Raw genomic sequence first — 14,610 nt, forward strand, 5'->3', positions numbered from 1 at the left:
CAGGAAATCATCAGTCTTGGTCAATCTGTTGTTAGATGAAGGCCTCTCTAAGATTCTGCCATCTATGATGATCCTGCATTGTAACAGTTCACTGAACAAATGTGCATGAATTGATTTAATCACTCCATCTCCTGGGTGAAAATCCTCTCGGATCCATTCGACTCCTTGGCTATTACTCCCTTATTATTCTTGACCATCTGCCCATCATTATTTTCCCTGTGTTTTTCCCAAGCCTACTTACTTTTTGACGTTTGAATGTCACAAACCTGCATACATATTCTTGGTTCTTTCGGTAAAGTCATGTAAAAGGAAACAATAAAATAATAAAAATATAAAAAATAAAATTCTCACAACGTTTCGACTGCAACACAAGCAACCATCATTAGGTGTGAAAACCACAGCAAGAACATTTTCTGATGATGATTGCTTGTGTTGCAGTCGAAACGTCGTGATAATTTTATTGTTTTATATTTTTATTATTTTATTGTTTCCCTTCTACGTGACTTTACCGACAGAACCAAGAATATGAATCCCTGCAGTCACGAAAGCTTTAAATCAAAACCTGCATATGTTATTTAATCCATGTGTTCCTCTTTCGGTCTCTAAATTTAATTACAATCGTGCATCTCCCCATTTTGGGCACTTCCGTTTTTGTTTCATTTATTTTGTATGACAATGCTTCTGAAACATATATGAGAGCAGGTAATAATGCATTCATTACAATGTTATTCTTTAGGCATATCCATACGTTGTTTTTCATGATCAAGTTCAGCCTCCAATAGCACTTCAACATGCTGTCTCTCGTCTGCATATTTACACACACACAATCTGCTGTGTTTTCCAGTTGTCTCTCCAATAGAAATCTTCACTTGTTTAGCAAACTTTGCTGCGCATATCATTTGGTTATGACGAGACCCACTTGGCAGCCTTAATCTGCATTCCTTGCAGACAATTTATATTCGACATTATGAAGACGATTTCGTCAGAAAATCTGAGATAGTTAATGTTCTCCTCATTAACATTCACGCGTATCTTTTTCCATTACAATGTTTTGCCAAATAATCTTTTGCTGCTCTGCAATAAATTTGGGCCAAACATTGTGCCACCTTGCGATGATGACTTTATGTCAAGCAGATCACGAAACTTGAACCCGAAATCCGCCACGACGGTTTCAACATTTTTTTCCCCCAGCTCGCCCACCCGTCCGTAAACCGCACGGCACAATTGTTGGTGGAATTTCGAGGACAATTTACGGTTCTTTCCGGTCAACAAAACAAACGAACCGGGATTGCCCTGATTTTGACAATTGTCAATTGTCAGCTTACCAGCCTCCTGCCCCCCACCTCCCCAATGCCCCATTAAAGACGGGGGTCACGTGGGCCCTGCACCGAGGCGGCGGGCAATGGCTGCGTTGCCTTCTCGCGAAGGTTTCAACTGACGGCTTCGTGACACAACAAGAACGACGATAGCAACAACGTTAAAAAAAAAACAACGCCAATGGCTTTAGCGAACGCAACTTTAACGAGGACGCGCGAATGTTAGCTAAGGTGAGCGCGTCGTTGTTTCCCGCTGTTATAGTTATTTTGCTTTGTTAAGATGTAAATGCCAACGGCGTCCAGGGTTTGGGCCTAGTCCAAGACTTGTCTAGTACCAATCAGGGCCCAGATGCTGCGCTTGTGTTGTTATGTTAAACAAAAAAAAAACAATAATTCGTATTGCCGTTTCTTTTATCAGAGTTAAAATACGTTGTCGCCGTTGCTAACTTGGCGTTGAGCGTGGAGTTGACGCTTCAATGGTGTTGCTATTATTAAAGCAGGCGCGTAACGAGACGTTCGCTCGCGTTGCCTGTGGCCTAGCTTGGGCTGCCTTATGTTGCAATGTAAACACTCGACGTTTCGTACTGCATTGCGATTGATTCTTTGCTGTTCCAGATACTATAATTCACGGCGACGTTCATATTGTATTGACGGTGTTGAAACGAAAGCAAACACGTGCACATTTTTGTTGCAGAAAGTCGCATGCACTTTGTTTTCCCCCCTCCACCCCCCTGTGCAGCGCTTTGCAGCGTCCGTTTAACTTTGATACGGTACATGGACGATATTTCTCAACAACATGTTTTTTCTCAGTCGTTTTGAGCATTGATAATATACAATCGCAAATTGTGTAAGGGACAATAGGGCCGTGGGGCGTTTTTGGCGCTTAGCCTATGCACCCAGTTTTACCAGAGTTCGATTCTCGACCGCGGCGGCGAGGGATAACAACTTGTCCTGGGACGCCTCCTGAATCCCCCCCCACACTCACACCACACTCACACCACACACACACACCACTGTGTGTCTTCTTGCATCATGAAAGTGTGAACAGACATCCCTGATGATCCGTGTCGACGGCATGGGGAGGCCGCCTTCATCCAGCAGTGGATTGCCAAAGGGCTGTAAATTACAACTTCAAAGAATGCAATTCTTTTCCCCCACCATTGGCAAAAGTATACGTAAATGCTCACCACCAGACTTGAATTGGGTGAAGTATGGTCAAATAGGACTGAATTATGCAGGCTATATATGATTTGAACGATATCAAATGTGTATGAGTACAGTACTCTATGAACAAATCACTTGGAATGTGCCAGAGCCTGTCGGACCTCAAGCCAAGCACAGTCTGTTGGGTTTATATTGTACAGTGCTTAAATGTGTGACCAGATAACACAATCAATTGGTCTTGTACATTTTCCGCACTTTCACCAACCCTCACTGACCAGCGTGGTGAAGTATGGCCATAAGCCCTCGCTGCCTGAGGAGGAGGCCCTCATCCATCAGTGGATTGACAAACGGGCTTTACATGCATAGGCAATATACTTATTGGACTGTTAGGTCTGTATACTGCATGTGTGCATTTTAATTCTAAATGTAATACTAATGTATATATTTTTTAAGTGATATACATTTGCATGTTCACATCTTGGTCAATCCACTGCTGGATGAAGGCATCTCCGCGTTGTGTGGGTCACACTAACTGTTTGCGATATTGCATACATATACACTCTACATGGAGCAGAGCAGCTGACTAAAATGTCAAGGGTTTTTATTGCTATTTGAGAAACAATGTATATTTTTTGCTTGATCAGTCTATATTATCGCTGAAGCTGCGTAAAGTAGGTAAATGCATTGCTAAGAATACATGTACACTAGATCTCTTATCTTCAAAAGAGCCATCTTGTGGTTCCTTTAATCTGGCAAGGCCAATCCAATATACGACAAATTTATGGAATTAAATACCTTTTTTGTGGATAACCACCATATTTTTTTTATTAAAGTGTGTTTTCCGTGATTTATCTTAATCTGATTCTCTTTTTCAGGTCATTACTAGAAAGATTATTTCTATTGTACTATAATACAAACTGCAAAGTACATCACAGACATTTGCGTTCAAATACAACTATGCTGTGATGGTCAATGTACCTATACTATTATGCACATTGTGGTTGTTGATGTAACGGATTAATGGGGATACTAAATATACATTTAACAGCTTTTGACGTTATGCAAATCTAACAATTGCTTTTGCAGATTGTTATAGTGAATGGAAAATAAGTTAATGATCAATGATATGCTTGACAGTTTTGGCAGGATGCTCTTGCAAAGGATGCTAGCAGAAAGGTACTGGTAAAGTGAGCAAGGCAGGCAAAGGGAGTATGACTGAGAAGATGGACCTGAGTGTTTTATATAAAGTCACAGTCTTTGACAGGTAAATTGTAAACACTTTTTTTTATTGAACTTAAACTGTAATATTGGTGATGGATGTGGAAAGGTATTGTGGTGCTTTGTAATTCATTTATGAGGTATTTATTTTTCTTTACATTTCCCATCACGTACATGCCAAAATGGACGTAAGCGTGCAGGCTATACGTTCATTTATTGTCTTTATCTAGTTAATGTTTCTTATTTAATGTGAGCATTGCTCTAATTTAACATTTGCATGCAGTTATGACTTAACAAAGCACTTATGAATTACAATGTTGAAAAGAATGGTTGCCGTTCATTGTGCTCTGTTTTCACAAACTTTCACAAGATGCCCTGGGATGTCCAGTGGTGCTGACGTCTCGGATACTCAAATCTCTGAGCCTTCATCAGCGAGCATCCTTGATGGCTCCTCCACATCACAGCAGATATCTCATGGCACTGATGGCTTGACATGGGAGCTGGTACCTCTCAACTCTATCAACCGTTCTGACAACCAGGAAAGTTTTTTGTTCTGGTGCATTACTATACATAACTAAATGTTTGTCATTGCTTTGTCCACTCCATTTTAAAAAGTGGATTGACAAGAGTACTGGATTTTAAAAAAATGTTCTCCAAATTATATTCTTATTGTGCTATATCATAACATGGAGAAACGCCAGAAATGCATAATACATGTAAGCTAGTTTCTTTCCCATGAAAACCTCACCGAGTCCAATGGCTCTTTATGCGAGAGCCAGGGTACAATGGTACCCCGGGGTACCACCATAAGGTTTATATATGTATTTAGTATTATCCATTAATTTGTGTGGGTTTTCACCAGAATTCTAGTTTGCTCCCAGGAATTGACCAAAAATCTGCACACTTTTAAAGTAGGTAGTTTTCAGAGATATTTTAATTACTAAAATATTATACAAATTCTACTGTATACAGTAGACTTGAGCCGGTGAATTCTGTTCAAAATTACATGGAAAATGTGCCATAATGATTGGTAAGAGTAGACTAACTTAAAATTGTTAAAGGTGAGTCGGTTGGTTTTAAAGTGATTGTTATGTCATTTATAGTCAGCTGTTTGGCAGTAAGATCATTTTACTCTCAATCAGAGATTTACAAGTTCAAATTCTTTACAGGGATCATGTAAATGCATACTTTTTTTCGGTCGAAATTATGACCATTTTGCAGGAAAGTCGAACAGTGGTGTATCCTCTCATGAGACCACCATAGGTATATGACATATCATTGGCTTGGGACCACTGATTATGCTAATTTAATAACCAAAGTATATTTGATGCTTTATGTGAAAACCTGTTTAAAATTTTCAAATATGTCTTTTGATAGTTATATTTCGAAGCTATATATGAATATATTTTTTTCACTACAAATTTAAAGATAGCTTTTTGTCATTGCCAGCTTTCATTGGGATTGTCTCCTGATTTAATTACAACTTACATTCAAACAAATCTAATTGCAGGGGGAGCAAGGCAAAGAAGGCACGCAGATGGACCCATTGCTGAGCTGCGATCAGATGGAGGTGGAGCTGGTGCCACTGGATGTGGAGCTGGTGCCCGTGGAGATCCAGCTCGTTCCTGCAGAGGAGGAGGAGCCGCCAGTAGCCATCGAGCTCGTGCCGGTGGAGGAAGGCTGTGGGACGTTCTCTCAGCCGCCGGGGGATTCCTTCGAGTCTATTGAAACATACACCAAAATGCTGAGCGACAAGGACCCCATGTTCACGGCGGCAAGCACTCCGTACCATCTCAAGTATCACGAGAATCTGCGCGACAGCTTCTCGCTGGCTTCCGCCGAGGGAGAAGGTCAGTTGAAGGCCAACGTTTGCAATGAAGGAGTTTCCTTTCCACTCGGATCAATTGTTCTATTGTTTTAAGATTTACTTTCACAAAGGATGTGAGTGAAATAATCTTCTTAATGAAGCCAAAGATTTGTCTGACCCTGGATAATTTATCTAAACTAGAAGCATAATAATGGTTTTTGGGTTGGATCGCGTTATTTATAAATGTGTCGTAACCCTCCACCACCCGACACGGCCAATCAGCAAAAAAAGTGTCACGTTGACAAAAGACAATTAGTTCACTACTTTAGCCCACCGGTGTGTTGAAGAGTGAATCCACAACATTTACAGTTTGAATACGACGTTTCGCTGGTAATTACCTCCAGCATCATTGGGCAATTCGCCAGAATGGTAAAGCCCTCACTTGCTCCCGGTCTTAAATAGAGCAGCAGGGTGACATCATCATTTAACTCATTCAGGTGCAGTGATTATATATTCGATTGGGAATCAGTCAATGATTATGATTAGTAATGAGTTGTAATGTGTGTTATTGTGAATATATGCTACATTAGTAAAAATACATATTACAATTCCTTATAGGGGAAACACATACTTATTAACGGAATGATATTGTATTATTCAGTTTGGTATGTTTCATTCATTGGTAATGAGAAATGTATTGGTTATTCTGATAACGCTCTGTTGTTCAACCTTGCTGGCACATGATGGAAACTAGTAGGCTTAATCGAATGTATTGCATGACTGTACCTGGATTGTATATCAGTACTTAACAGTGATAACATCAAGTGTAATAATAGGGTTTTCCCCCTTTTTTCTGGCAACAAAACTGAAACCTTTTTACAAGGATTCATGTCTGCATTAACCACAATACCTGCAGTCAAAATGCAAACAAAAAACATACTATGATAATATATGCAGTGTCACTTGGTGGTCCACACCAAGGAACGGCTTTCTTTTGAGCCTCGACCCAATTGGTGTTCGACCAGATGCCTTTTGGCGTCATATATTATCATAGTATGTTTTTTGTTTGCATTTTGACGGCAGGTATTGTGGTTAATGCAGACATGAATCCTTGTAAAAGGTTTCAGTTTTGTTGCCAGAAAAAAGGGGAAAAACCCTATTATATTTTGGTACTGGCAAAGGAGGTCTCATGATGATGAAACATCAAGTGTCTTCAACAAAAAATAGTTGAAGTTTTTCTTAATTGCCCTAAATGTTGGCGATTATGTAAATGCATGGTTTACATATTTTTATTTTCTAACAATTAGAGCTGCAACCATTGACTATTTAATCTTGATTCTGGTGTTGATTAATGAAATAGAAATTAACGTTCAATTACCATATGTTTGCATAAGTGAACAATTTTTCAAACAAGAATCTCAAAGCACTTATCGTATAAAAACTGTAAAACCAACAGAACAAGAACACTCTCATACTCAGAAATACTCCAACATATACTAACAATACACCAGGAAAACATTCATAATTGTAACTATCACTTCAAGAATGACGTGTAACTTAAGCAATCCTATAAAATCAGCTGTAACTCTTAAACCAAGGTAATTACACGATGATGACTTACAAATACCATGAATTATTACTCTGCAGTAATTTTTAAAAATTGGTGTCAATTTCATTTATTGTTTGACATCACCATTTTAAAATGGCTCATGATTAATTGTTTACGTGAAATTGATGTACTTTTAACTTTCGCACCGTACATAGCAACATATTAAACATTTAAATAAAATAACTAGCTGCACTATTTATTCAACCAGCGCTTAGATTTTTTAATGGTTAATGTTTTCCTAAGGGTATCTATTTAACATGTGCAGAATATATAGTAGCTGCTTTATCCACTTAATGTTATTTTGACCCTTTTTCACATGCATTGTCAAGTGAAAATGTAATCTAGTATAAAACAAGCATAGCACAATAGCAATTCAAGGTATTCAGTATTTTTTGATTGAAAATGTGTGTTTTTACAGGGCTGGGACTGGATGATGCCATGGTAGAGAGCCTTTTAAAGGATGGAAGCTTACCGATTATAGAGGATGTAATGGGATCTGAATTCACTAACCTTTCAAATGCAGAAAGACAAAAAACAGGTTTGTATACATTTGAAATGTGTTGCTTGTGTGTGGATATCATAGCCAAAAGTCCTTCCATGTACAAACGAGTGTTGGGTGGTATTCATCTCCGTTGATGACCCTGAACCAGTGGTGGAAATTTCACATAGCTGGGAGATAGTCTCAGCATTTCGTGTACTGTATATCGGTTGGGTAGCATAGTGTTTATAGGTTTCATCTTTAAAGTGAAAGGTGACTAGTTCAGATCTGGTCAGTCAACTTGGCACTCGCTCTGGGATCATTGTCACTTTCTGAGAAGTCAGCAGTAGTTGTTCTTTGAGAGGGTGACCCTCGCCATATGATCGTGTAATTTTCACCACTGGCTCAAGTTGACAAGTAGGAGGTGAGTGTCTCCTATGTTTCCCATGAGCAGGAAACGATTTTATCTCCACAGTATATACGTATCTAAGAAGAAATGAAAATGTTTTGACTGAGATGCCATTTTCTTGATTCTTGAATGTGTTTCCAACACAGGAGCAAGTGGAGGTGGAGCTGAAGAGAGGCCTAAAACAGTGACCAATAGTGCAGAGCACCCACCTGGAGAGAGTGAACAGGAAAGTTTGCGGCGTAAACCAAGGCAAACCCGAAAACAGCAGCAGTTGACAGAGCAAGGTGCCTCCACCAAGTGTGCCAGTGCCTGCACCAATGCAAAACCCTCGGGTGGGAAGGGCAATGATGTGTCAAAAAGCCATTCGTCACACAATGATGATGGGGAGGAATACCCAGAGCATGCAACTCCTAAAACCAGGCAGGTGCGGTCAGGCTCATCGCAGGACGGTGAGCAAAAGTCTGCAGGGAAAAGTTCATTCCTGAAACAGTCTGAAGCTGAATCAGCAAAGAGCAAATTGCTTGCAAAACGCAAAACAACGAGCATTGAGGAGCCACCCCTGTTTGTACCAGACAACCTGCCTCCCGCAGTCAAGAAAGACGGTCCGAAAGATCATAATGCCAAGTCTGGAAATGCTAAAGCGGGCAGGATGAGATCACAGAAGTTTGAAGAAGAGAGCAGCACGGACCTGACTGAAACAATGTCATCAGCCCTTTCTGATGAGAGTGACAGTGAGAATGACCCCAACAAACTTTGGTGCATCTGTCGACAGCCATATAATAACAGGTAAATGCTAAACACATTTGCAGTGTATTTACTTCACAGACCCAGCCCCTCGTGACATTGATTGGTTTCTATATCACATTTTGGAAGATATGAGACTGGAATGTTTCCCTCCCTATCCCAATTACGCTGCACGTAAATGTGCATGATCTACTGCTTATTTAAACTTACAGTAATTCAGCGTTATTTTCTCTAATTGTATTTTAGTGCAGTCATTAATAAAGTTAGTGGATCCATGGTCAAATAAGCAATGGAGAGGTATTCATCTCTGCAGGCTGCCCTGAGCAAGCGGTTGAAATGATAAATTATCACGATGGATGCAAGTTGAGCTCCCGGAAATGGCACTTATTTTTTATCAACCACGGAGAGTTGATGGGCTGAGTAGAATACCGAGCGAGATATTAATTTTCAAACTTCCAAGTGTCTAGCCCTCTCTTGAGCATGGTAAAGAGGACAGTTGAGTATTGATCTCCAAAGTGTAGCTACTCTTAAATGGAGGAAGGATGTAATAAGAAATGGAAGTTGGGAATTATGACTTGATACTAGCAATGTACAAATGTGTCACATGGTTATTTGGATACTTCATTAATAAGTCATTAATTGTGGTTAACCAATCTGGAATGCAATCTAAGAAGAAAAATATGTTTTTTTATAGAAAGTGGCATATCCTTAATAATAAGCATAGGTCCGTATCTAGGAAAGCCTAAACTAAGTTAAGACTTTTTCAGGATTTGGTTGTTCGGTGAATTTCTCTTTATAATATTTTTGTTATTTGTTAAAATTATTCACCCAGAAAATCCCTTGCGATAGAACATATTGTTTGCAAGGGTGTCCAGGGTACCGATTGACACATGTAGCAAATAATTTTAATCTGGAATTTGTGTTTTGTTTGGAGGAAATCTTAGTATTTGGAGAATTCCAGCACATCAAAGGGGATAAAAATCTGGACTGAAGAGTCAAAATTCCACTTACTGTGCTGCCATGTTCTTGCATCCTCACACCCCAACGAATTGAGTCTTAACAGTACGTGATTATATTGGTGTGATTAACCAACCTCGCCTCCAAAGTGTGATGGTTATAGGCATGTGGCACCACGTCCGTTTGTGTGGTGTGTTTGGTGTGCCACTTTCTTAAATTTCCCCAACTTCAAAGCGTTCAAGGTCGACATTTATTTTGTAGCACTTGCAAAGATTTATTACATTGAAAGACTGAGTACAAAAGAAAACTATTTTGGGAATTATTTCTGAGTGTAGGCACCTGTTTTATGGTGGAATGGTACTTGTTTCCGACAGGTTTATGATTTGTTGCGACCGATGTGAGGACTGGTTTCATGGTGATTGCGTTGGAATCACAGTTTCCCGTGGGCGGCAGATGGAACGCAATGGCGAAGATTACATTTGTCCAAACTGCAGCTCCAAAGAAGATGAATCCAAACAAGGTAATTCCTCTTGGTTGCATGGATCATGGGCAAATGCCTGATGTCAAAGTGTCTGCCAGAGGAAATTGCATGGGTCAGTCATCATCCCCTTTGGCAGCCTTGGGCCAGTGGTGTAAATTCCATATTGCTATTGCAGAAGCCAGACTGTTTAGAGGACGACCAGTGTTGACCTTCCACAAAATGGTACTCATTGTGTCAGCTCAATTGTGATGTTGAGTGAACCCAGCACAAATGTTAATTCACCTTCCAACTTTGAGTCGAGCAATAATATATTATAGTCTGGTATCCAGAAACACCTCAATCACATGTTTTCCTCGACTGGTGACAAATGTACTTTCCATAATGTCCTTCGCATGTTCAGCTCTCCATACTAAATGATGAACGTACCACTGCTTTTTCATGCGTTAAAAAAAAAAATCCTTAACCAAGAAAGGCTCATTTATTCTTAAGCACTCCCAGGGAGATCCTGCATTTGGATATTTGGGCAATCAATAAGTATGGTTCGAGTGGCATGAAAACACAGTATGTGATTAACATCCACACGTAATAGAAGGGGGAGAATACTCAATGTTAGGCATTGAGTATTATCTCCCTGCTGCCCTTCTGTCTTCGTGCTACCTCACAATACTCGGTGATCTGTGATCCACTCAACCTACTTAAAAGCACTTGATTACAGGCGTGTATGTTCATTTCGCTTTTACAATGCGAGAGAAAACAAGTCCATACGATTATTTTGTTTTAGAATCGTTCACATTTACGTGGTTATACATTTTTAGCACAGTTTATATGATTAAAAAAATATATATTTTAAATGTAAGTGTTTAATACAATGTCATACATTTAATTTAAGCCGATTTTATACTTTTTCAGTTTTAGTTTACGCCTTCAAAAACATAGCTACTCTATTTAAAAAAAAATAGATTTTTTGTTTATGTTAATTATTTTTTTTATGCACCAAATTTGTCCCCTGTTTGCTTGCTGTTGTATTTCCTCCAGGTCTCCCTTGCAAAAGCGACATGTTGTCCCAGTGGCCTCTCACCCAATTATAAATACAGGAAATAAACTGAGTCACAGTTTTCGTAAAGCGCACATGATAAATTATAATGAAACGTGAAATGTAACAAAAGTGCGTTCATAAGTATAGCATCATTCAGTGATGCAGGAATTTGCTCACCTACCAGGTCACACATGTGACTACAAAAGCAAAAGAAGCTTTAAGTGCAAAATGATTTAGTTATTAATATAGTAAAAAAACCTGGTATAAGTGCCGGGTTTGGTGTTGCACACCTGTAATCATGTGACTTGGAGGTCGGGTTGATGGATCATACGTGGATGAGCCATGATTTGCGTGAGACTCCCACCTGCTGGTAAGTGAGGTGGCTGTAGGAGCCAGTATGGCAAGCGGCTTTTAGATTATTTTGGGGATTTTAACGTTCACCGCTCATGCCTTTGGTTTCTCTGGGCTGTCTATTTTATGACTACAAGATAAAACATTCAGAAAGGAACGGTTCTACCCTCCCAAGTAGGACCGTGCTGAAACAGTCTTGAAGACTCAATGAGGCTTCACTGGGTAACTGTAAGATTGTGGTTGCGGTAAGTTAGTCATTCTGAACTCGTGCCTATTATTGTTTCCAGTTAATTGATTGTGCATCGTAAAGTGACATGTAGTTTCTTATAAAAATAGCAGCAGTCGGTCAATAGCTGGAAACAATGTGGCACGAGGTTATTGTCTCTGCGGCACTTTGTTCTCAGCCGGCGGGGCTGATCAGGACGTGCAACTTGGAGCGAAAGCTGAGAGCAGCACCACCTTGTCCGAGGCAGATGCCGGGGCCATGCCAGGGAAAGGGACGCCTGCCCAAGCGGCCTTGCATGGCATGAGCGACGGACCCATGCCAACAAACATACAGCAAGGCAACATCAAGGGCAAGATCGAGAAAGCGAAGATTGTGTCTGACATCACAAAGAAGAAGAGGATATTAAACAGGGTAACTGCACAGTCATCCGACCATATGGTGCTGTGGTAAGAGCATTTGACCTGCAAATGGAAGGCTACAAGTCATTATCCTGGTCAGGGATTGACTCGGCCCATCATCACTTGAGGGTTAATTAACTGAGTACAATTTATTTGAGAAGGCAGCAGTGGTGCCACCCTGTGGAGAGACTGGCTCACACTGTGAGAATGAGTGTTCCACCGCTGGCGCAGGGCTGCCGAAAGAGATCATTGCTGCCCAGTTGATTGATTGAGCATAGATACACTTTAAATTTGTGGAAATTACTTTTGATCATTGAATTTGGCAGTCACTTAAGTGTGAGCTGAAAATATAGTATGCATTGCAAGGTAAAGGAAACGTGTTAGCTGTGGGGCGACAAAGGTGGCTGGGTGTGGTGTTTGTGCTGGTGTTCAAAGGTTTTTACTAACAGCAGTTACCCCTATAGCCTTGAAGGCTAATTGATGGTATTTGTCTTGTGCAGTGTGCTGGTACGGGGTGCACTAAGATGGCAGCTCCAGGCTCTGTGTACTGCAGCAATGACTGCATCCTGCGACATGCAGCTCACACCATGCAGACCCTCCAGAAAGGACAAGCCAAACCTGCACCTCTACCCAGCATCACAAGAGATTCCAGCTTATCTGTGGTCAGTATACTTTTAAACATTGAAAATGTGAATAGTTATAAACTGCGGGAGATGCAAGCAGAGGTCTAGGTTTTATAGATTAATAATCTACATTTAATCTTCTGTTTTTAATGTTATTGTTTTATAAATAATTATTATCTATAAAGACATGCAAATATTTAAAGATCTTGATAAAATAACTTCATTGGTATATTAATATGAAGAAAAAATGTTTCATGAAGCTGACCCCTGATATACACGGTGAAAATATTTTGTATTCATGTCAAATTCTATCCACAGTTCTAGTCTAAAAATAAGCAAATTATTTGTTTTGCATAGCATTGTTCATGCACATTGCATCTCACAATCGCTGAGGAACCACAGAAAAGCTGAAAGGCTGCCAGGCGGTGAGCTACCATGAAGAATTGCTCTGCAGTGTGGTTGTTTATACACGTGGGAGGAAACCAGAGGACCCAGAAAAAGCCCACACATGTGAGGGAGCAACAATTTGTCCCATACAGAAATAGCATGATATCACGCCACACTTTGCTATACTGCGTTCTGCTGGCAAGCGAGGGTATTGCCCCGTCGATGTCCATGGGAATGAAGTTGCTCAACATTTGCCTGGTCCACCATCCCTCGCTTCCACAGCGCTGGATTAAAGGCGTGCACCGCCACCACCCGACTTCATCTCAAATCTAAAAGTATAAGCATCAAACACCCGCAGGGGGCAAATCATCTGCAGCCTTTGCTTGTTTTCCCTGAAGTCTTTTGCATACTAATTTTTACCAAAATTACCTTGTAGCGCACGTCTGGCTCCACATCCCCTCAGATGGGGTGGCCAGTGGAGCTGTAACGTGGGCCACCATACTAGTCATTAGACTGTGAAGGAAAGTGAACTTAGCTGGCAAATTATATGTTTTGGATATTTGGTGGTGTAGGACCCACTGCGACACCCTCCGATTGCCAGTCCAGTTGTGGCAACGCGTCTCAAGGTCAAAGCCTCTGTTTTGAGGTGTTCATCACCTTCCTCTATGGCCACCGCTGGGCATGGTGACTGATGCATACCTGTAATCAAACAGGTTGAAGACGAGGGTTGGTGGATTTTTCTGATTTGTGAAACTCTCATACCTCTACTGCATTTTGAGGTGGCCATAAAATAGGCATGAAAGGAAATGGCTTCTTTACATCCATATATGTAAACGTTTGAGTGTTGTCTTCTCATACGTGTGGGCTTTCTACGGGAATTCCTTCCACATGCAAAACACTATTTGACGTGAATATGGCTAAACATGGCTATGCTCGACTTTCCTCAAAATGAGCGTAAAGCTCAGGTGTTCCTATTTATTGCGCGTGGCAGTAACATTTAACACGTGCCTAAGTCCTGGACAATGCACTTTATCATCACCATGAGTTTCTGTACTGTAGTTGAATTTAGGTCCTAATTTGTTTTGTGCTTAACAGCAGCCTTCTGGCACACGGCTCGATGCCAACCCTGCTTTGCGGAGGAACTCGAGCGATAAGCCTGTGGTGGTGTTTGAGCGCAGCAATAGGGTGGTGCTTATCAAGGCCAATGTGATCCATGTGCCTAAGCCTGGAAGCCTTGTAAAGCAGCCACAGCCTGCAACCAATGCTCAGCTGGGATCAAAAGCCAACATCCCCTCGTCAACATTTTACAATACAGGTAACGTCTACACACTAGAGTGATTCATAATGAATGTTTTTGGGTTAGATAGCGTTATTTATAATTGTGTCGTAACCCTCCACCACCCGAC

At 40.6% G+C, this 14,610-nt stretch overlaps 1 protein-coding gene across 5 annotated transcripts in view; it reads left to right on the plus strand.

Annotated features, from left to right (window-relative positions):
* Positions 1 to 1,351: 1,351 nt before the first annotated feature.
* LOC116942646 (uncharacterized) overlaps positions 1,352 to 14,610 on the plus strand; it is a 33,658-nt gene continuing 20,399 nt past the window's right edge. Inside the window, exons 1-10 of one of the 5 annotated variants that reach the window (XM_076067275.1) lie at positions 1,352 to 1,547; positions 3,618 to 3,744; positions 4,069 to 4,234; positions 5,206 to 5,548; positions 7,533 to 7,652; positions 8,148 to 8,787; positions 10,077 to 10,222; positions 11,975 to 12,207; positions 12,695 to 12,856; positions 14,300 to 14,519. In XM_076067275.1, coding sequence (XP_075923390.1) covers positions 3,692 to 3,744; positions 4,069 to 4,234; positions 5,206 to 5,548; positions 7,533 to 7,652; positions 8,148 to 8,787; positions 10,077 to 10,222; positions 11,975 to 12,207; positions 12,695 to 12,856; positions 14,300 to 14,519 — 2,083 coding nt within the window. In that variant the 5' untranslated portion in view covers positions 1,352 to 1,547; positions 3,618 to 3,691. The remainder of the gene's footprint in view (positions 1,548 to 3,617; positions 3,745 to 4,068; positions 4,235 to 5,205; positions 5,549 to 7,532; positions 7,653 to 8,147; positions 8,788 to 10,076; positions 10,223 to 11,974; positions 12,208 to 12,694; positions 12,857 to 14,299; positions 14,520 to 14,610) is intronic. The other 4 variants (XM_076067276.1, XM_076067278.1, XM_076067279.1 and 1 more) reach the window with 4 other exon arrangements.

The sequence above is a fragment of the Petromyzon marinus genome, chromosome 15 (genome assembly GCF_048934315.1).
Source record: "Petromyzon marinus isolate PM22_M1 ecotype Great Lakes invasive population chromosome 15, UKy_Petmar_22M1.pri1.0, whole genome shotgun sequence".
Lineage (NCBI taxonomy): Eukaryota > Metazoa > Chordata > Hyperoartia > Petromyzontiformes > Petromyzontidae > Petromyzon > Petromyzon marinus.